Below are 23,291 nucleotides of genomic sequence, written 5' to 3' on the forward strand. Positions count from 1 at the left end.
TCATTGCGCCAATTCTGGGGGCGGAACATTGCTAATCGATAATAATGCCTCTCCCACGTTGCTCACGTATAACTTATACAGCAAGGGTGCTAGTACGCATCCTTGCCGGACTCATTCATTGGGATGTCCACTGTCACCACTCCATCTTGGCTCAACCGAATTGCCACACTATTCTCTGTATACAGAAGCATGATCAGATATAATAACAAACAGTCCATGCCCCAACCGTTAAGCTTTGACCACAGTTTAGGGCGGGATACTGTGTCCAAAGCTCTACTGCAATCAATAAAACACAAATAGAGTTTGTAATTGCAGGTTCTTTTGCACTCTGAGATCAGATATTGCGTAGTACTAATGTTATGTAAGGTATTAAGACCTTTTCTAACTCCTGATTGGAGAGGTGACTGCCTGCCTGTTTTTACAGACCATTTTGATGCTTTTTTTCAGAAGTAACATCTTCTGGCTCGCGTCGATTGAAGTCTGCTCCATCTTCTGCTCTCTCGCTGTTTTTTAAAGACGGGAATTAAGATAGCCCTTCTCCAACCATGGGTAATGTTACCTTCGTTCAATTTCTTCTCAAATAACTACTCCAATATATGTGCCCAAAAAAGCTGATTATTTTTTAATACTGTGCTTGATAATGCATCGGGACCAGGCGCCAGTGATTTTTTAATAGATTTGATAATTAGGAGGCTGTCCTCCCATATGAAACGCTCACTAAATTCCGGTGAAGGTGCACATTTGTGCGTCTCATAAGGAGATGATGTCATACAACATGCTCCTAATGGCTATATGCCTGCCATCAGGCTTAATTTGATTAATGAAGATTTATTTAGGAATCTTCGCACCATCCCCCAAAATGTTTTGTCATAATTTTTCCTAATGCAGTGCTCTTAATCTGCCTTTTTTGTTTTATTCAGTGAGATGAATGTCCTTGTCGATTACTCTGAGGTGTTTACGCAACATACTTTTGGCCACTTGTATCTCTGAATCATAGACATGGTCATGATGAATAATGGACTTGCAATGTCAGCCAACGCATAAACAATGAGAGGTGCCATTTACTGTTACCAAACCAATGCACTATTAGTAACATTGTTATCTACGTAGGAACTAATTTTTTCAATGGTCTTATCATTCCATAAAATGCAATTCCCTGATGCATTTATAGAAGCCCGATTTGATTTTGGTTATGGGATTCCCTAAGGTTATGTGCATGAGGCAGCATATATGTCCATGTCATAACTGCGTGATCACTCATAGACCTTTTCAACCGTTTCCTTGGTACCTTGCTGCTCACAAGATAGGTTAGTGCACAGTGCCGTAAGAGCCTCCAATCTGGTTACAAGGGAAGCCAAGAGGGCACAATATGATGCGTCAGAGAAAAACGTAAACAGGCAATGTACACTAAGTGGGAATAATTTAAACTGGCTAAGATGTGCCAACTGGGACAAACACAAACTGGAAATGGGGTCTAAAGTGGGCATAATGCAAGGATTTAATTGGGTATAATGTAGCTTGTGTATAATGGATAAAGGCAATAATGTACTAACTGGTTATCATGAAAACTGAAAATGGTGTGCTATAACGGAAATGGTCATGCTGTCCTAACTGGCTATTATGATGACCTAAATTATGTTGACTTATACAGTGTACCGTTACCACCACTGGGGCAGTCTCCAGGTGCTCACGTGTCTCTGCAAGAAAGGGGGTGGGTTAGTGAGGTAGAAGGATAGGATACGTCCAGAACCAGGAGAAACTTGCGTCAGTGTGTGTTGGCTTGAAGGTGGGTCGATTGTGTGCACTTGCTTGCTGTATCCGTAAGGGTGAGGCCCAATGCCTAGGTTTGTTGTATGCAAGTGTTATGTTGGGTGTTTGTTGATTCATGTGTAGTTTAGCCGGTAGTTACGGTTGTGTGCACTGGCTTGTAGTATCCACAGGGGTAAGGTCCAGTGCCTGGGATCGATTGTTGTATGCGAATGTTGGTGTGCGTTTGTGTTTAGTTTGGCTAGCCCATAGGGCGTGCATAGTACTTGGGAATGTTGGAGGGGGGGGCAGGAGCAGGGTGGTTAGTACATTGGGTACTCTAATTCTTCCAAGTTTCCACAGAGATCCCCCAGCTGTAAATCATTGGTGCCCTCCCATTTTCAAAAATACACTGGTCGCGCCCACCGCGTGGCACACTAGCCATTCCCACAAATTGCTCTAAATGCGAAAACCTCTGGCTCATCTCACTAGCCCCTCTCTGTGCAGCAAGAAATGCCACTATTCTTCTGGGTGCAGCAAGATTAAACAGCGTATGATGCATGGCTAATCTTCACCAATATACTAAATCAACACAGTGCCGAGCTGAAGGGCGCAGCACGGTTCAACACAATGGCCATCGGGCGCAGCAGAGTTCAACACAATGGCCAACTATAAGGCAAAGTGAAAGGGCCATCTAAAAGGTGCAGTGAAATGGCTAACTGTAGGGAACAGAAGTTCACAATATTAAAAACAGTGGCAGGGATTTCTGGAGCATGGTAATGGCTGTGCTCCCCACACATACCACCTTACCTGGCTGTCGCAGTTGGATGGCTTGTTGGGCGAACAGGGGCAAACGGGGAGATGAGCTGCCCAGAGTGGAACTGCCCATTTCCTTGTGGTCCTTCGGCAGCTGGCTGCCCGGGCAAAGAAAGGCTGCCCTGGGTAGAATCCTTAATTGAAGTGTTCTAGCCACGTGGGCCTATCTGCGCTGCCCTGGGCCAGTGGAGGGAGGCAGGGCAGGGGGAAGGCCATGGGGATTTGCAGGTGTTTCTCTCAGCCTTAATGCTGGGGAGAAAGGACTTCCTCGTATTCCAGCATGGACACCGGTCTTCGAGGCTGGTTGGGTATTCCGGCCACATGGGCCTGTACGGACCTATCCACACCATGGGTGCCGAGTATGCAGGTGCTCTGGGCCCCCTCCCAGGAAAGGCCAATTGCGTCATGTCCCTAAACGCTACAATGGGACTTTTTTTGTTGCCCCCGCTGGGAAAAGCAAAAGTCTACACCCCTGATCCAACCTGTCTTGGGTTGTTGGAAGAGGTGGAGGGAGGCGGAGCAGGGGGAAGGCCATGGGGATTTCCGAAGAGGATAATCAAAACAAAAAGCACATGCTGGAAAAGGTAAGGCGCAGTGAATAAATAAAGTAAAAAGGTGGATGCCCGGAGCAGGCCGGTGCCCATAATTAAATTAATTTAGTTTAAAACAGAAGCTGGGACACACGTGGAAACAAATAAAGTGAAGCTGAAAACAGAGCAAGCATGGTGCAAATGAGGGAAAACTCAGACTGAGATGGGAAGCAGCAGCTCCCCAATAGGGGTTTATCTTGGCCTTGCGGAAAAAGCATAACAATGCATAATAGGGTGCACTCTGTAGTATAGAACGTTAATGAACTGCTAGCAGATCTAATTCACGTTTTTGCAGTCCTTTTAAATGAGAAAATCTTTTTTAGATTGAGAAACCATAGGTCCGGAAAGAATAAACTGGAGTCTAGTAGACCATGCCCTCTCTTTTTAGTTATTTGTCGAGTGGGGTACTTATGATTTAGGAATATATAATAATAAAACACCTTATATAACCAATTAGTATGATTGAGACACAAGAGGCTTGAGTGCTAGACAACTTTGACAGAAGAGTGAACGAAAAATGAAGTATCTCTCTTGTTCCATCAGTTTTATAGATAGGCGGCACATCAGCAGGCCCTAGTACTAGAGAGTGGGAGTACTAGGGACAGCTAGACCGGTTTACTGTCCCTTGCACTGTGCTGATCCGCCACTTTTAACCTGTCTCAGTGCTGTACATGGTTGCATGGAAGTTGAGTGTGTGATAATACCCTTTGTTTAATTATTAAGGGCTCACTGTCCTTGGTGCAATGCAAACTGTTGTATAACGGCAGAATCCTAGAAAGTGGTACTTGGTGGTCCTTATTGGTGTTTAGTGAAAGTCCATCTCTGATCAGTCTTAGTGGGACTTAGGTGAAATTAAAGCTTTTGCTTCCAAATGATGCTGCCAAAGAAGAGAACGTTGCTAGAGGTCATACAGCATGGATTGGACACAAGATCCCTATGAGAGCACACTCAGAAGGGACATGCAGGCAATCAAGCAAGACAGAGAGGGATGATAAGGAAGTGGTATCTCACTTTTCATTTTAACTTTACAGATGATCTTAGTGGGCTGGTCCCAGGTAGCAAAATAAGATTTCATGAGTAAGGTTTAAAAGCAGCATCTAGCTTTGGACATTTTACAATTATAATTATTACAATAGGCAGGAGCTACCTTTGTGGAAGCTCCAAGAAAAAGCTTTCCAGAAAGTTACCTTCCACTGAGATGCAAATTAATATAAATGGGCAATTATGCCTCATGTGCATCTTAACGCACGCTTACAAAAACAAAGAGATCCAAAACTGGTGTTAGAAATATGGGATAGACTATTCCAACCACACAACTATGCAACTATATCATGTGACTGGGAAATAAAGCATATAAACACAAAGCATCAATTCCCTTATAACGAAAGATGTGTTGCAAGTGTCCAATCTGTATGATGGCTCAAGGTTTGCTTCATGGCTACATTGGTGACCCCCAATAAGTGAACATGGCGAGAGCACTGGATTGACTCCTAACAAAGGAAGATTAATTATGTGGAGAATCGTAAAGTAGGGGGTTGTTTTTTTTACAGGAAACTGCTCCTCATGCAGGGATCAGGGTATGCTTGGGAACACAATGTTCTCAAAACAATATTGTGTCCACTTGGACCAGGGTGGGGGGTAGCATACTGGTGGGAAGCAGTCTCAATAGGAGAGGAGGTATATTTTAGTGAAACCATGTGAAACAGGGGTTACGCTATACTAAAATTATGACCTTAACACCGATTTTCCACTTGAGATTACACCAAAGATTGTCATTTGTGGAGGGCCCATTACACATCAGAGGAGATCTTGGTCACAATGGATAGCGGTTTAGCAGGTCCCAACCGAGCTAGAATAATCAGTTGCGGTGGATGGTTTGCAAGCACTGAAAACAAAACACCAAATATTTCATATTTTTCTCACATATTCATAAATTGAGCACTTGTATGGATTATACAACAACAGGCACAGAGAACAGTGGGTTTGATTAGGGCAGTCATGGGACTAAACCATAATCATAACAATAATATCAGACAACAGCCTGGGGAATAACAAATTGTAGAACACCCACAGAGATGACCGAGAGACATTGGAGACCTTGCAATCCAATAATACAAAATATATCCTAGAGGAAATGTCTTTGATTGAGTCACTTCCAACCAATTGGGATGGTTTTAAGGCCCTACTTAAGCGGTTCAATAACATATTAATTGACTCATTGAATAAAGGATTGAAATCTATACAACATAATTCAAGCACACAAATTATTTTAAAAAACTCTGGAGAAAGGTGATGCATGGTTAGAGAAACAGCATATATTTCTTTGAATTAACAAGGCACAGTCCTGTGATGCCAGATAATTTATGAGAAAGGCAATGGAGTCATTGGCCTAATAGCTCATTGCCTGTAGCTTGGAAAAACAAGGCAAATGTACAGTGGATTGAAGGGGTGGAGGCCAGGAGGCTTCATAAACATACGTTAAAAGGGACTTCAGAATTTAACTGGGCTCGACTACCTTCACCAAAGTAACTTTTGAGCTGGGAGACAGCCCTCTACTGCCCATAACCAACCAGGAAAATGCACTCACTATTCGCCTGCTAAAGATGAAGGTCTTGGGGCCGAGCAATTTCAATATCCCTTTACAAATTATTTTCCTTGCGACTAAATGACATCTCAATGCCCCAAAGACCAGAAATATATCCCCAGGCCAAGCCACCCAGTCGATATTTGAAAGGCCTATAGGAAATGACAACAACACCAGAAATCCCCCTGCCCAGATGGAAAACCTGAACTGGATCAGGAAGAGTGAACTTTGGAGTTGGCAAGCGAAATACCATTATACAATCCTAACTGGATCTGTGCAATCAAGAGGAATGGCAGAGAATAGGTCTCTAATCCGGTTTACTCAGATTCTTCCTACAAACCTACGGGAAAAAAAAAGGACTACATGTACCATAATCCCTCTCGTCTCCAGAAGGAAAACCAGTACACAGTATACTAAACCATTTACAGATTTGGAGCCAGGAAGACCATGGGGAATACCTAAGCAACCACAGAAGTGCTTTCCACCCAAAAGTCGCCCGTCCTGGGGTACTCTCCCATTTAATGTCCAGGATAGTAGAGTGAAGCGCAGAGATATCAAGAGAGAAAGGGGAGAGTATTCAGAAGGAGTTTGGAGACAACAACCAGTGCTCCGTTTTGAAGTGGGAATATTTTAATGCCTATTTTTAAACTTTACGCGACTTCAAAGGCGGAAAAAAGAGTTTTGTTCTCCACAAAAGATTTAAAAGTATGTGAAAATCCAGGCGACGCACCCAAAATTTAAAACTGTATGGAAATCGTTATACAGCATCGGCCCACATCATGACAGAATAGCAGATTTCCCTCAAATTAACAGATAAATCATAGTGTGCACTACTAGAACAAACACCCTCTCACAAACACCCTCTCACAAACGGAGCAGATGAGCACCAACACTGTGAGCTTCCCCTGCATGCAAAGAACAGGTACAACAGCAACATAAATGCTTTGCTCACACATAATACGTCATCTATAGAAGAAGCCAAATTGGACTTCCCTTGCAGAAACAGGAAACGCAAATCAGGGCAACAGCAATGCAAGCTGTCAACATGCAGAGCATGGATCCGTGCAAGTAAAGCAAGTTTAGAAAATACCCACACAGAAGGAATTGCTCTCTAGAACAGATGAAATATAGGCTTCAGGAGTGCACACTCCACTCTTAATAAGGAAAAGGTACGCCATGGACCTCGAAGATCATTCTTTCCTCACATGCAACAGGAACATCATCGGTCTGAACAGTACAAGATTACCAAAGTGAAGTTGGCCACAGTACAGGTTCCACTCACATAGAGAAGAGTGGGATGCAGCAATGCAATCAGCGCCACACTGAACAGAAACGAAGGTCCTGAGAAAGGTAAGCTACTCTCCCGTGAACAGCATAGGCTTGTTGATGATTAATGAAAACCCTCATTTACTGGAACTAGTCGTGCTTAATGGTAAGCCAGTGTTGCAACACAATAGCGCAGAGAGGAAAGAGCTGAATGCTAAAATCTACATCTAATCTCATGGTCAAATGTTGGCGGTCCCGAGTTAGCCTGGCATCCTTCAGAAATCATCTGATCGTGCTTAGAAGTTGGAAAACGCCTGCATGAAGCACTACATACAAAATTAAATACCCATCTGGATTACTGCTACCAAAACATGTTTTGCTGAGTTTCTATTTCATTACACTGGCTGTAGAGTCAGGTTTTGAATGTAAGGGAGCCTTGAAGATTTGAAAGAGGCTGCGACACATGGTTTTGGTGTAATGATGATCACTCTACCCTTGAGCACGGGCCCTGCTGTAGTCGACAATATATAAAGCCATTTACCATACTGACCCCAAGTTAAGGTTTAATGGGGGTTTAAACTGGACATTGAATACTAATCTGTGCCCCAGGTACGGTGGTAGGTTGGGGAGAGTTTTACACATCGTTTTAATCAAATTAAATTGTAAGAGTAAACATAATTTGCCTCAGCAAGAGTGTAAATAATATGAGACAAGCAACCAGAACATTACCCAACTTAAAAATGAATACAACACATAACCAAAAACGTTGTGTAGCAGACAGGTCTGGCTTTAAACAAATATTACTTTTGTGGAAAATGTTCTGCACATGAATGTGTTGATCACACCACATAAATGCAACTTTATGATGCACACAACACATTAGCTCCGAAAAATACATTTGTGCAATGCCAGCAAGGATTCATTTGTTTACTAAAGGGATACTCCCAATTTTAACTATAAATTGTCCATATTATTACTGCAACAATCCTAAAATGCTAGAAAAATAAATATGCATGTAAAATGCCTCTCTCCTCTAGACACAAAACATAGCAGAAGTTGGAAAGAAAGAACCCATTTCTCATCTCACTGTGTGCTCTGACAGGCTAGGAGCGCACAGCTCAGTGAAAAACGTCTGAACTGTTCCTTCATGGCCTGCAGTTTCATCCATGCAGATATATCAACGCATGTGTTCTAGCTTATGTCAAACCTGCCCTTTGCAGTGTCCTCCGCTCTCAACTGGTGCATAAATGGTATGCATAGTAAAATAAAAGTTGGATTTGCAAGAATTTTATGCATACTCCAAGTAGAGGTGTGTGAAGGAGATGTGGAGGCCAAGGTACATGCACGAGACAACTGCAACTCTTCAAGGCAGTAGATGAGAACAGAGTTTTGGCGACTGAATCTAGTACCCTAAAATAGGTATGTGGCAAGGAGAAGCAGACCCAGTCTGTAGAGAAGTTCAGGCAATCAGTCTCCTGGTTGAAGATGCTGGGACACTGCCTGCGCGTGCCATTGTCAAGGCCTAACATTCAAGCACATGTCAAGCGTAGAACCAGAGATCCAGGCAAGGAAGTCTCCCAAGAGACGAGAAGAGGAGCTGAATCAACAGACTGGGGGACTGAAAAGGTACTTCGGGGCATGAGTGATGGAGAAAGAAGAATGTAGCCGAAGGGTTCCCTGGATTGAAGAGTATACAACCCCAGAGACATGTTTGAGCCCATAGAGTTTTACTTGAAGCTATAGACGTTTCCCTTGAACTAAGGAGAATACATCCTGTAACAAAAAAAAAAAATCCTGCAACAGCGCCTCAATGCCCCTGGGCTGTGTGAGCGCTTTAAAAAAATGCAAAAATAAATATGGAGTACTGGATCATGCGTAGTGTACTTTAAACCCCCAAATTCGTGAAGCTCCTTCGAAAACTGTTAAACCCTATGTTGAAGCCTGGCAAAAACTCTGATTCAATGGGGTGGGCAGGCAAGCTGCCATTTCTGTGGTACGGAAGCCAGGTCAATACAATGAAGAACGCTAATCCTCTAGGCCAACTGCTATTCTTAAACTGGATACCAAAATTTTATTTTAATGTATTTCTAAAGCATTTCACACATTGATGCGTAAAGTATAGATTTACTTTAGCAAGCTGATATACCCATCTTGGGTATTAGAGACCTTTCATGAATTTCATATATGGTATGTCACTGGGATTAACACTGTACTCCAATGCCATCTGCAAAGTCTATCAGGAGCCCTGGATGATCTGAAACAGGGGGAGGGTTATGTTAGTGGGGAGAGGAACATGTACGATAGCTCTGCTGATGCTTCCAGTTAGCTCCCTAAGCTCTTTGTGAAAATCTTTTTCTAGTTGTCCTGTGTCGAGAACATAGAGGCATCATCTTGCATAGCCAATTCATTTTAATACTACGGACACAAAAGTCTCCATTCTCGGTCATTGTGTGCAGAGAAGGGATACTTTTATGACTGTAGTCTAAAATAAATTGGTTATGCAAGTTGATTTTAGAGGTGTTGTGTTAAGTTTGATGTTTGTTGGGAGGGCTATTTAATGGCCATTATTTATGAGTGGTTTAGATGGGATGCCTATAGAGTGTTCTGCAGTTGAGAATGAATGTTAGCACTGGGAGGACAGTAGAAGGCCGAGTGGGCAACTTGAATCATTCATCTAGTGTGGCCATGCCGACATCCAAGTAGTGGTGCCATTCGCTTATGGGACTTGCAAGGCAATATTCTGAGGCACCCTTGTGTCGGCCGGCACCTCTGGCAGAGGACAGTGTCCAGCAACTGGTGGACGACTGTGGGGGTGACGCTGGGGAGGAGCGAAAAACGTGGGGAGCATGCCAGAGTGGGTACCAAGTAGAAAGTGGTGAGAATAGTACAAGGTATGGATTCCAGAAAGGTCAGAATCCTGGTGCGGTCCCTAGGAACAACTCTATATCCTAATTTGTAGAAAGCGTTATATAGGAACTAGTCACATGAAATATCATGGGCACATGGGAAGAAACTCACAAAAGGGCCCCAAATTGCAAGGGGGCCAGTGGACAAAATCCCAATGTGACACATGGGAGAAAACCCCACAAGAGACTAAAGTACAGTGGAGCAACCAGAAGCAAACCCACGGCAGAGCAAATTTACTGCAGGACAACAAGGAGCTTAATTAGAGTGGGGCATATGGGAGAAAATCCCAGAGGGCATAATCACAGTGGGACAGTTGATGAGCAGTACAGTATAAGGAAGAAAGTATAAGGGTGAGTGGTTTAGTGAGCATCACAATCAATCAAGAAAGGATATGCGCATGACAGGGAATGAAAGGTGCAAAGCATTCACAGTAATAAAAAAGCACGAAAAGGACAAACAAAACAAAAACAACCTGGTTTCCTACCGGCACTCACTGGCTTCTGTTAGGTCCCATTTCACTTTCTTGCTTTGTCACTGTCAAACCCTGTCTATCTCGCTCGCCTTTCCCACTCGCTCTTATAATCATTCAAATAGACGCACTGTGCGCTCTGCTGTGTTATACGTCCTTTGTACATAACCACGGTAGTGGCCTTAAAGCACCAACCACTGTCCAAGTAGAGGTGAATTGTGACCACACCCAAGATGGCAGCCATATTGTAATCTATCATGGCTAATAACCAGAGAACAGTTTTGGATTTGCTCCAGCAGATGCCAGTTCTGGCACAGACAGGCACACTGATGGGGGTGTCAGAGCCAGGAACTGTCTCTGTGCATAATGGAGTGCTGTGGACACTGAAGGAGAGTTTGACAAAGAAACCTACTGCGCCATGAGCGAAACTAGATTGGGCTAGTATAGATAAGGGCAGTGCGTGTTGCCCTTGTCTGCAAGGAATTGGTAGACAAATCATGGAATGTAGTATGAGCCAATTAAATAAGGAGGTAACCTTGTAACATAATGATGCATGCAAGCTAATTAAGTCAAAGGCGATATTCGCAGGATGGCAACTGCCCACTATAAGGCATTCATGAAGAAACAACCGGCTACCTTAGCCACAAGATTTGAGGACTTCCTGCAGGGCCTATGTGTGTTCAGCTGAAGCAAGGCATAAAATAAGCAGTGTCGCATAGCAATTTGCTATGCAATTCTGATGATTTGCTAATTAAACTGACACTTGTGTAGCACAGCTTGCTATTTAAATTAACATGTTCAAAGAAAGCACAGCTCACCCTGCATTCCACTCTTGCCCTCAGGGTGCTCTCCACCATCTTTTCCCTGTTCCCTGCAAGTTTAAAGTGGCTAATGGAGAGAGAGTGCAACAGTAATAATCTTCTCCACTCTTAAAAGTGCCAAAGGCCATTCAAATATTATTGGTACCACAGATGGTGGCTCTGAGTACTAATAGTGATAAATGCCACTTTCATGGATGTACAGGGCTGAAATGATGTCCTTCAGCCTACCAAGCTTGAGGTTATTAGCAGCCCTGCCTTCCCCTGATGGTGGTATTTAAAGCTATATTGAAAATCATATCAATGGCAGGCAAAGGCCATCTTGTCCACCTTAAGTTGACAATTACCCTCCTGCTGCAACACCATACTATATACTTAGTCTCAGGCTATGACTTTCCTTTAACTTTGTGAACTTTTTGTTTCATGAAACATCCGAACCTCTCCTTGCATAGCAAACGATGGGACAAGCATGTGAATCCTACAATATACGGACACTGCCATATGCAACACCGAGCAGCTGCACAGAGCCCTGCACTGAAAACCCGTTTTCATATTTGTTTTTATCATATCTATTTGTGACCATTCATGCAGCTAACCTTTACATTTTACAGACACTCATCTCACTAATGTCTCACTTCAGCAGTACACAAAATGCTGTATTGTTACTCATTGTATGTCTTGGGTACAAATAACTGGTGAAATTTAAAATATTAGCACACAATTGCTATTCAAATATGTAGATTTGCTAATCAAGAAGTTTGTAATTAGCACGCTCTGCGAATCAATTTTTTTAAAACTAATGTATGCCTTGTGAAGCCAAGGAAACAGAAAAGCACACACTCTTCTACCTAATTTCTAAACCCAAAACGGACATGCTGTTGTCAAGCAATACTTCTTCATTAAGATGTGAGAGTGCCACTGGATGGTACCTGCACAGTCTTATACTGGTCTGTCAAGTGCCTATGAACCCTGTACACCATGCCCAGAGAAGAAAGCTGAAGTGCAGGAGCTCCTAAATGCGAGTGGGATTTGATCTGAAACGTTACTAAGCTATGGAGTGGGCTGCCTGGAAGTTCTTAAGACTGTTAAGAGCTTTGTGGAGAAAGTAATAATTATCCAGGAAGTTAGGATTTGTCCTGGGCGGAGGGTCGGCTCGTTGGAGTGATAATTTGCACAGTCCAGCCTGATCTACCTTTGTCCTCCTGGGCTGTAGTTACCTAGTCCTGTTAATAGAGGTTAGTTGGGGAATCCTATCTTATATTTGCAGATCTATTTGTATGCACACTGAGGCTGGGACAGACTTCCATTATGAAGTTACCTGAATGGACAAAAACGGTTTGATCTAATAAACATACCGTCTTTTTGGGATCTGAGAAGATTCTTAAGGTGCTGGTCAACTGCTTAGAAGAGTTACCCTTTCCCTTGTCAGGGAGAGTTTACTTTGGATCATTAAATATTCCAGAATAACTGAAAGACTGTCCATCTAATGTACTAAATAACAAAATGTAATAAAGGCTCTTCAGTTAGTTTTTTGCAAACTACCAGTCACATTCTGTCATGACTGGATTGACAGGCATTAGTCTGGCACATTTCTTCTAACCAAAGCAGCAAGATAGGGGTGCCCACTATAATCAGTGCTATTTGAGATTTTTCAAGAGTCCCTGGCCATAATGATTGGAATCAAATGGACAACCATTATTAGAATCAACAGAAAGAACAAATGCAGGACATTTGGAGCAAAGACATGATTTGCGATGATTGTCTGCAACTGGCCTTGAGAGGGAAAGGAGATGGAGGGTGGGCACTTAGAATGTGGATAGACAAGAATCAGAATATTGCCGATTATGTTGCTTGTAGTGAAACTTATTTACCAAAAATATGTAAATCCCAACAAATAAAAATCAAGTAAAAATGCTTCCAACAACAGAACTGGAAACAAAGAGCATGGTTGGGTCAGACCCTTGATCCAGGGACATATTCGGATAGTGATCCCAGCAGAGAACTATCATGGGAAGGCTCTCTAATATTATTACTGCTTCACCTGAAGCGCAGCTGTACGGTAAACATGTATCCTTTAATTTGCATGGATTGCTAGGTGCAAAGGAGTATAGATATCCGTTCAGAGTTACTCTTCTAATGAAATACACATTGGTAATGGGAATTATTTTTAGTCCCTAAAATAATTTTTCATTTTACTCACCATGACAAAGTTGCTTGAGCAGAGCCAAAAAGGGAAGAATAGACACCTTGGAATGTAAGTGGAGAAGCAACCCACACCATGAAATTGAAATATGGTAAACCCCCACAGTTTACCATGTCCTCCTTTGGCCAAGGTCAGGAGTCCGCTTATGAGGGAAACATCCACTGGCCCACAAAGAGAGTTTACCCAATTCTCCTAAAGCAGAGAGTAAAGAACAGTTTCCATCCCCACCAGGAAAACCCAAACAGTGGTCAGAGATAAAAGTACTGCGTAAATGTGAAAGAGGGGCTAATAGCAGTACAGTAGACTCCAGAGCCCCAGATGGGTGAGACCAAGACCAAAAAACCAAGTAACATGTAAGAAGAAAGGGGAAGAGAAATCGGGTGACTTGCCGAACGCTATGGGCTTATTTCATGATTGCATATGTGTAGGGGCTTTCCAAGCTCAGAGTATGTAAGCTGGGGAAGAAGCTACATGGGACTAGAAGAGTAGGGTTGCACTACCAAAGTAAAGTAATTGTTTCCGAAAATTAAACACTCAATCAATTTAATATGCTCTGGGTAAATCCTGGGCTATGGGACTGTATATACACAAGTGCACAAAATGCTAATTAAGCACCAATGTTCTCATTGCTTCTGTCCATGCACAAGTGAGGATATCCAGAGATAATGTTGCCGTGAAAATGCCCGCCTGGTGGCAACATTTCCCTAAAAATGCACCCTCCATACAACCAAACACTTTCCCCAAATATTCTAGGAATGGAAGTAATAATATATTATACCCCGCCTAGAATATTCGGGGAAAGAATTTTAGGTTCAGGAAAAAATAAGTCGGCTACCTGGACACTTTTTCACAGCGACATTAACACATGGAACCCACGTGAAGGAATATTCCCAATGATCCAAAAAATTCAAATTGATATTTTAACTCAAAAGCTTAAGATGCATGTGTTATGCTTTATTTTTTTATTCCATTACAACATCATGTAAGGAAATTCCTCCAATCTATAAGTGCTCACTAAATTAGTGCCTATTTAACACATTCACCTGATGAAGGATGCATATCTGAAATGCGTAGTGAACGTTTGAGTGGATACAGAAACAAAAGTTGATGTTTTTCGCTTATTATTGTGGACTGCTTTTGAATATAGTGATTAAATTATCACGATTAATAACTGTATAAATCATGTATGTACACATTGTTGCTGTTTGTGAAGATTTTGTAATTGCAGGATATTTACATAGTAATGGAATAAACTTTTTTTTATTATTTATTTATTTTTTTAAACACATGCATCTTTTTAGTTTAAATCTGAATTGTCGAATCATTAGGGATATTTCCTCAAGTGTGCCTTGGTGTCTCATTGGTGTTCACTGAAGATGCTACAAAAGCAAATCTGCCAGGAAGATCCAAGCAAAAAACGTTTGCATTTGAACGTGGATAGCTGTAGCTTGCCCGCATTGCGAAATACTATCAAACGGGAGTTCCAATGAACCACAATCGTGGCAAACTCGATGCTGGTGCAGGAAGCTGCCATAATCTGCCTGCCTAGCATGGTGGGCTCAGGACAGAGCCAAACTAAATTACCAGCTGAGGGAGAAATCAACAAACATGGAGAAGAGGTGGGGCAAGGGGCCGTGGCCAATAGCAACACAGAATTTCGAAATAGGGATTGCCTTACTGCCACAGGTTCTACAGGATAAATATAATGGAACAACAAAAAAGAACCTGGGCGAAATGAGATCAGAACATCTGTACACATTTAAACAATACCAAGTCTTGTAAAAAAAAAATATATTTATAAGCAATTTACACAAATATTTATTGTTCTCAACATCCACATTTAAACACCACCATTCATTCCATCATTCATTCACAATCTCACTATACATGTCAATATTCCACACGTGTGGTACTAAGACCACCTAGAACCAATATATTAACATACATTTCAACACCTCTTGGTGATTACAGTAAGTGTTAATAGAAAAACAAATAGCATATTGCTTATTTGCTGTAACTCAACATATGTTTCGGTCGTCACAATAGGCCCCTAATTAAAGCCGGCAAATATAAGCGACCTTCTTCAGGAGACGGATGGTTCTGTTGCAACCACTCCGAATATTGACATGTATAGTGAAATTGTGAATGAATGATGGAATGAATGGTGGTGTTTAAATGTGGATGTTGAGAACAATAAATATTTGTAAATTGCTTATAAATAAATATATATTTTTTTGACAAGACTTGGTATTGTTTAAATGTGTACAGATGTTCTGATCTCATTTCGCTCGGGTTCATTTTTGTTAGCAACACAGGAAATGAGGTGGGAGCGGACCCATGATTCGAAGCATTTATTGCCCTAATCACACAACTATAATCATCAGTATAAAAGGAGGCCGAAATCTCCTGACATAGTGGGGGCTGGGACAGTGTTTCAGAGTGAGAGTCGAGATGGTGACAGAGGAGGAGTACCAGTGAGACAGGAGCTGCCTTGGCAAGGGCCGTGACAAAACTGGAGCGAGAAAGAGGTAGAGTGAAGCAGCCGAGCCAAGAAAGCCACATAATTAGCCCCCAACACCTATAGTCCCCTGCCTCATTGCACTTACCCCGAGCCGCGCTGCCCTGGCTGCACTTAATCAGAGCATTGCGGCCCTGATTGCACCCCCCCTCCCTTTCCTCTCCCTGGCACGCCTCCCTCTACCTTCCCCCTGCACTTTGCGTAGCGCATTTGCACGGTCTGAATGACACAGGGCCTAGTAAGATTGTTTGTCTTGTCCTCCCTCTGTTTTCCTCGTCTTGTAGCACCTAGAAACACTTGTGTACAGGCACGATATAAATGACATGACATATCAGGCCAGGTGGAGAGTCCAGGCTGGCGTATGAGAAATGCAGACTGGTAGAGGCCAGTTAGAAGGTTACAGGAAAAGAGAAGTGAGTCAGGCCGTTCTATCCCTTGGGAGTTGAAGCTGGTAGTGGTTCTTTATCCCAAAAGGTGCGTGAACCGAGTAGCACAATATGTTAATTGGTCTGGCACGGTTCACTGTCACCACATGTGTGGACTGTTGGCGCTACTGTCACCACATGTGTGGACTGTTGGCGCTCTGGCGGATCTATAATGGGAGGGGGTTGGGGCGTGTTAATGGGGTTGAGAGGGAGATATTTGATGTGCCGTTGGCAGATTCAGTTCGCAGAAACCGGTCACTGAGCATGGGGGGTTTTCGGTTTGTAGCCGTCATGTGGTGTTGAGGTTTGGTTGTGTATGGTTTAGTTTCATGTTGGGTGTTGTGAAGTGCGTGCATGCGGTACAGGTACGGTTGTGTTTAGTTCAGAGTTTGAGGGTGTGTATGCAGACGGTGAGTTTTTAGTATGGTTAGTGAGAGGCAATACATTTTTCTTACATCCAACATTTACATCTAAAATGGGATACATTTCCTACCCCCAACCGTTCATCCAGGTAATACCCATTCCTGTCCCCAGCATTCAATCCTAGTACAGCACGGTTTCTGCCCCAAACCAATCCCTCTTAGTGCCACTAACTCTCACCCCCAGCGTTCCACCCAAATGCGATACATCTCCTGCCCCTAGCCGTCTATCCCTTTGAGGCACTTCCCACCCTCTACACTTCATCCAAGTGCGATACCTTTCTCATCTCCAGCACCCGATCCGCGTGTGATGCATCTCTCATCCCCTGCAGTCCATCTAAAACAATCCATCCGTCCCCAACCCAAAACAATCCATCTGGGTGCAACACCCTTCCCGACCCCAACAGTCCAACTAAGTGTGATGCGCCTTCCACCCCATACAGTCTGTCTCAGTCAACCCATTATGATACAGATGCCACACAGGGCCTGTCCCCGTGTACAGAAGGGTGCACAGGGCACAGCTACACCACAAGACCAGATGCAGAATGAGGCCATCCCACACACTCGGGTCAAGGTTGGAAATGGCCAACCTCCACAGTTAGGGTACATGCTGAATAAGAATAGCCTATACGAGAACGCCAAATGTTAGTTGGTATTTGATATTAGGCAATTAGAGTAGGGTGTTTTTCTGGACTACATTAGTGGTTGGTTTCCCCTTTTTACTGGTCGTTTTCTCTTGTTGGATTTTGCTTGGATTATCACATTGGATTGTGTTGAAGGGGGTAGATTCCTTTGCTCTGTCCCGCTTCATGTCGGGTGTGTTAGTCTCTAGTTTTGAGGGTTCCTTTCTGTGTATTTTTTCATTTCGCGGTACATACATGCTATTCAAGCGTTTTCATCCCCTTTGGTGCTGAAGAAACAGGTGGATTTTAGAAATGTTCTTAATTATAAATGGTCCTCCGTAGTTCGTATTTCTTTCAGGAGCGAATTCCAGAGTTTTACATCTATGCAAGAGAAGGCTGTTCCTCCAAGTTTCTATCTTGCATAGAGTTTCGGTTCTGGGTGGATGTCGTTGCTGGATCTATGTATTTGTGCTGGTTTGTAGATGGTTTTCTTTTGTATGAATTCTGCTCTATGGCCATGGATTGCTCTGTGTGTTATGCACATTGTTTTGAAGGTGATTCTTTTTTTGACCGGGAAGCAATGTAGCATCCTTAGCGCTTGTGTGATGTGGTCTCTTCGGGAGAGTTTGAGGCGACGTCTGGCAGCCATATTCTATTTTCATTGCAGTTTCCTCAGCAAGTATTCCGGCATTCCAAGGTATTTGCTGTTGGTGGAGTCTATCTTAGACATGATTAGGGAGAGGACGGCAAGTGCTCTGTGCTTGAAGAGAAAGGTATTAGCTTTTTGATAGTGTGCAGATGGAAGAATAATTTCTTATTGCATTGACCTGTCGTTCTAGCGTTAGCTCGTTGTCCATTAGGATTCCTCTGGATGGTTCCATGTGGATTTGCAGTTCTGTGGGCCTTAGGATGTTCTAGTTGTTCGGTGAAATCATTTCTGTTTTGTCTAGGTTACTTTTGAGGTTATTAGTGTTCATCCATTGGTAGATTTAGCTTGGGGTTCGCCTCCTCATTGCTGTGGATTTTGCTTCTACAAAAGTGTTTACGAAGGTTGCGTCAAATGTGGAGGGTCTTTAGACAAGCACAAATGTGAGGCTTGTTTGCGGGTCAGGCGTAGGATAAGGGATTAGCAGTTTTGGATGTTTATTGGATCGGCTGTTATTTTTAATTGTTCTTTATTTGCCACTGCGAGTCATCCTCCCCTTTTTCCTTTTCTGTTTGCCAGTAGGCACTTAAAGTTGTCAGGCAGGGAGCTGTGCAGTATGACTGAAGTTTTGAGCTAGCCAGGTTTCTGTGAATAGGATGTCTATCCCTGTGTCACAAAGTAGATCATAGATCCCTGTTGTGTGTTTGGACAGAGAGCTGGCATCGATTAGGTTGCAGTGTATGGTTTTCGTTAATGCGGCCTGTTTTGTCCTTGCTTGTGTCTTCTGGTCTTGTTGGCGACGCTCTTTGCTGTTATTGGGCCACAGGTTGTTTTTTTGTTGGGTCAGTTTTAAGTAGTTTGGTTAGGTTTCGTATTGGGTTCACATCGTCTTCTGTTTCAGGTTGATGGTGCTGATGGTTTTTTGTAATGTACTGAGTGGAGGCGTTTTCCATTGTTTTCCTTCTGTTTATTTCTTGCCTTTCCCTTTGGAGTCCCGATATCCTGCTGACGTGTAATGTTTCCGACTGTTGGGTGTTCTGGAGGGTGGTCCGTTGACAGGTAGGGTGTTAAGCAAAGTGATTTTTGTCTGGTTTTTGTGGTTGCTCTTATTTTCGTTGGGTGCGTGTGTGTGCATTCCATGGCAGTGTTAATGTTTACTAGTGTATCTTAGTGGGATTCCATTTTGGTTGTTCTTTTTCTGTGGTTTTTCTTAAGTCGGCCTCTCCTGTGGCGTGGCATCTTCTGTACTTCTGTGTCTTCTTGTGGTTTTTCCTTTGAATACTTGGATGTGTACGAGTATTTCACAGTTGTAAATGCCTTCCATTGAATCTCAGGCTGATATTTTATTGTAGAGTATTCTATGATTTTGTTCCAGAGGTGGTAATTGCTGGTTTGCTGTTGTCCCTGGGTTGCTCCTTGGGTTTTCCGTTCCGTATGTGGATTTGTTGTTGCATTCACAGTTGCTAATTCCTTCCTGGGAGTCTGACGTTTTCTCTTAATTTCTGGTGGCTTGGTTTCAAGAGCATTGGTTATCAATGCAAGGTTCTTTCTATGGTCTATTTTTGTTTGCCTTCTTTCCTTTTCTTTTAGGTTCCTTTGGTTGTGTCTTTGGTGTATAAGTTATTGTATCACAAAGACCTTAACCTTCCTAGGACGTTGAGCGGATTTTGTCGGCCATGTCGATTCCGCAGTGGTTATTGTTTTGCGGGTCCCTTTATGTTGTGGATATTTCTTTGCAGTGTCTGCAATTAGCTTGATTAATTGAGAGCGAGTCTAGGTTAGGGGTGGTGGCTTTTAAGGTGATACACTGACTATGTCGGGAGTCAAGGAGAATGTAACTGACTAGTGTGAAAGGGGGCAAGATCCTAATGGGGCCTAGCAGATTTGATGGCGACGAGCCAGTGTGGCTACCCTTGAGGGCATTCAGGAGCGAGATACTGTACAGTAGCTATCCCACTTTGTATAATCTCAGGCAGGTTGTCCCTAAATCGTGTATAATATACTACCTACCTCTGAGCAGAGTAGGAGGTAGAGTCCAGTTGACTGTAACTATGTCACAATATGTCTCTTAATGTGGCAGCAAGCAGGACAATACACAATATACATGCCACACAAGCCTATCCCAGAGCATGGCAGGGGGCCCATTGACTGCCTATGCCATTGGGCCAGATGTGAGGTAGGCACATTTACTCTGCAGGGCCAGCTACAAGATGAGGGTACAGTAAGGCTAACATATATGTTCAGGTTAAATGCAAAATGTGGTTAATTAACACAATAATGCTTACAAAGTCAGGCCAAATGCAAGGCACGGCTAACCTACACAATCAGGCTTAATGCAACAACAAAAAAAGGCTACCTCACAATATGGCCAAATGCAAAATATGGCTACCCTACACGATTAGCGCATGGTATGGATACCTTACAAAATCAGGCTAAATGCAAAATATGGCTACCCTACACAGTCAGGCTAAATGCAAAATATGGATACGCTACACAAATATCGCTACCCTACATAATTATGTTAAATACAATATAGGACTACTGTACACAGCATAAATGCAAAATATGTATCCACTATACAGTTTGGCTAAATGCATGTACATATCTGATATTAGGTAATAAGAGTGGAGGGGGTTTTAATCGATATACCCACTGCCCACAAGATTAGGTGCCAAGTGAGGCCAGAAAAGGCTTTTAGTATTGGTGGGAGCCATAAGGCCACCAATGCAAGCTAAGACGCTTGCCTCAAGAACCAGGGTAAGCAAAGGGAAAACGTTCTACCCATAAGTGCCCAGGCAGGGGAGGGGGATTTATAGAAAATAAAACAGAAAATATATTCGTAGAAATCACATACATCGAGGTCAACCAGAGGCATGGCCACGTCCTAAGGGGGTGCACAGGGAGCATCTCTCTGGGACATTTGCAAGGCTCCTAAGCAGGACAACCCGAATACTTTCATCAGGCACTATCATTTGAATGTGGCCAGTCAAGAAGCCTATGCTTCTTGTGCTGGTGCTCTGAGTTCTGGCACGCGCTAAGGAAAAAAGGTTTCAGTTTGAATGACAGTCACAACATACATCGTGTGGGGTGTTGTTTCATAGGGACTATCCTTTTTGTATTTGGTGTGCCGCAAAAGTGAGCGCTGGGATGAAGAAGGGGGGAAATTGATGTAAAGCCCAGGTTATTTACTGGTTATTTTCATTAAATGTATTCTTTCCCTCTAAGGGATAATAGTCCTCCTACCATCACCAGTTAATTGGGGATGGTTGGTGAGGAGAGGTATTAGACCTCCTGGAGCTAGGGACGTAACATTTAATTGGGTAATAGGTTTCTGTCATTGGAGGCAGGGCCTTAAAAGGAAGTACAGCGATTAGGAAAAGTAGGACTATTAGTTATGAGGATCACCAATAAATAATCTAAGCATATATTCCTTTGCCTGAACTCCTGTAGCAAGCATTTGAAAAGAAGAAAAAAAAGTGAAAAAGGGTTCCCGAGAAGAGGCAAGTACTGGGACGATGAAAAGTAAGACTAGGAGTAATGAAGTTTTGCCTCTTGTATGTGCATTAGATAGGCCTCTTTCAGCCACTGCCATAATATGCCCAACTATTCAAACCATAACCACTGCCATAATACCCCAGGTATTAAAACCATTTGTCAGATGTTGCCACCTTATGTCAAGGTAGTATTATAACGGCAGTGCCTGAAAAATCTCTATACAAAAGTTACGACTGGTTGTTTTTTCGATTGTTTTTCCCTCATTTCCATCACTGGCATCCTCTAATCATGTGTAGTGGCAGAGTATCTCCTCTAATCTCTTAAAGGGCGTCAAAGATTGTGTTTAAACCAGTGTCTGCACAGCGTCCGTAATGCTGCTATATTGCACATGGGATTAGAAGCGCGTGCCACAACATTTTAGGAACATTACTCCTTCTAATCTGATTGGGAAGATTAGAGGCAAGGTGCCACTTCTAATCATACGGTGATATTATTCCTGTCATAGTAATATTATTCCTGTCATAATGATCATGGGGCGGTGGACGGACAGAACCTTCCAGGCGCAACATAGCTTAGTCGGGGGATGGGACTAAGTAGCAATTTAAATGCCCTGTTTATATGGTGAATAGGCGGCCCATCTCCTCACCGGGCATCACGGCGATTCAGTCTTCTCTGCTACTTCTGCGTCTGCAGCGGCCTGGGTCACACCCCCTGTGGCGTCACATCCGTAATCTCTGGCCCCCCTCCCATCAAATAGAAGCATTCGCGGGACAGAAACCTTCCCCGGTACGCACATTGCGCCGGCCATCTTGATTTGTTCGCGTCTCTTTATGTAAACTCTACATGCCCGATTCCTCCGTTTAATTTCTTTTTGAAATATGTTTTATGAATTTATAAACTAGTTATTAATTGCTAAAGAAATAATTTAATTAACTCTCATGTATATTTGTTTTACTGATTTCTATTTAGAAAGTTAACTCATTAAAAAATCTTAAATAGTACGCCGAGATGTCTCTACCTTTTTTTTTTTTTACATCTTTTAATATGTATTTGTCCCCTTCGCACTACAGATGATTTAGCATAATTCAACGCTGAAGCTTTGGTTTAGCAGTTTCTGCAGATACATAGTAGTGCTTCTTCTCTTTCCATCTTGTGAACTGTGATATCTTTGGCAAGCCAGCCCATCTTCATACATCGGCTAACTTCCATCGTTCCCTGTAACTGGTATATGCTGAGAGCTTTGTTTGTTGCTTTTCATGACTTGTATCTTCTTTTTCCCCATCATGGATGTGTTTATTTTTTAAGGGGAAAACATGAATATTCCTGTTTTGTTAATAATGATTATTAATCATAAACAACAGCACAAATGTGTTCTGTTTAATTATTAGGTCACCATTAAGCGCACAAAAGCAGGGTTTACGCTTTTTGTATTACATTTCCGTAGATAAGTTGTGTATAATAATGATACACTCAGGGCTGTGGAACTGCTGCCTTTATTCAACTGCTTCACAGCAACTATATACATTCAGCGTTTAACTCAATGCTGTTCAGTCTTGATTTTCTCTTATGTTTTGGAGCGGGCCATATGCTTCATGGGGATAGAAGTTCTCTCCTGCCGGTGGAGGAGCGCCAACAGATGATCATAGCTCTCAACCTTTTTCGATGCAAAGGCGGGTGAAATCATCCGATTTTGTGTTTGGCGGGTGAGAGGCCCATTGAAATGAATGGGCGTGCACGAGGCTTGGCGGGTGACTCACCTGTTTACA

At 42.8% G+C, this 23,291-nt stretch overlaps 1 protein-coding gene across 1 annotated transcript in view; it reads right to left on the reverse strand.

The window, feature by feature from the left end:
* ABHD14A (abhydrolase domain containing 14A) overlaps window positions 1–22,320 on the reverse strand; it is a 189,035-nt gene extending 166,715 nt beyond the window's left edge. Inside the window, exon 1 of the mRNA XM_069644013.1 lies at window positions 22,172–22,320. Within this exon, the coding sequence (XP_069500114.1) occupies window positions 22,172–22,178 (7 nt within the window). The 5' untranslated portion in view covers window positions 22,179–22,320. The remainder of the gene's footprint in view (window positions 1–22,171) is intronic.
* Between the last annotated feature and the right edge of the window lie 971 nt (window positions 22,321–23,291).

The sequence above is a fragment of the Ambystoma mexicanum genome, chromosome 2p (genome assembly GCF_040938575.1).
Source record: "Ambystoma mexicanum isolate Mex_15411 chromosome 2p, UKY_AmexF1_1, whole genome shotgun sequence".
NCBI classification, from domain to species: Eukaryota; Metazoa; Chordata; class Amphibia; order Caudata; family Ambystomatidae; genus Ambystoma; species Ambystoma mexicanum.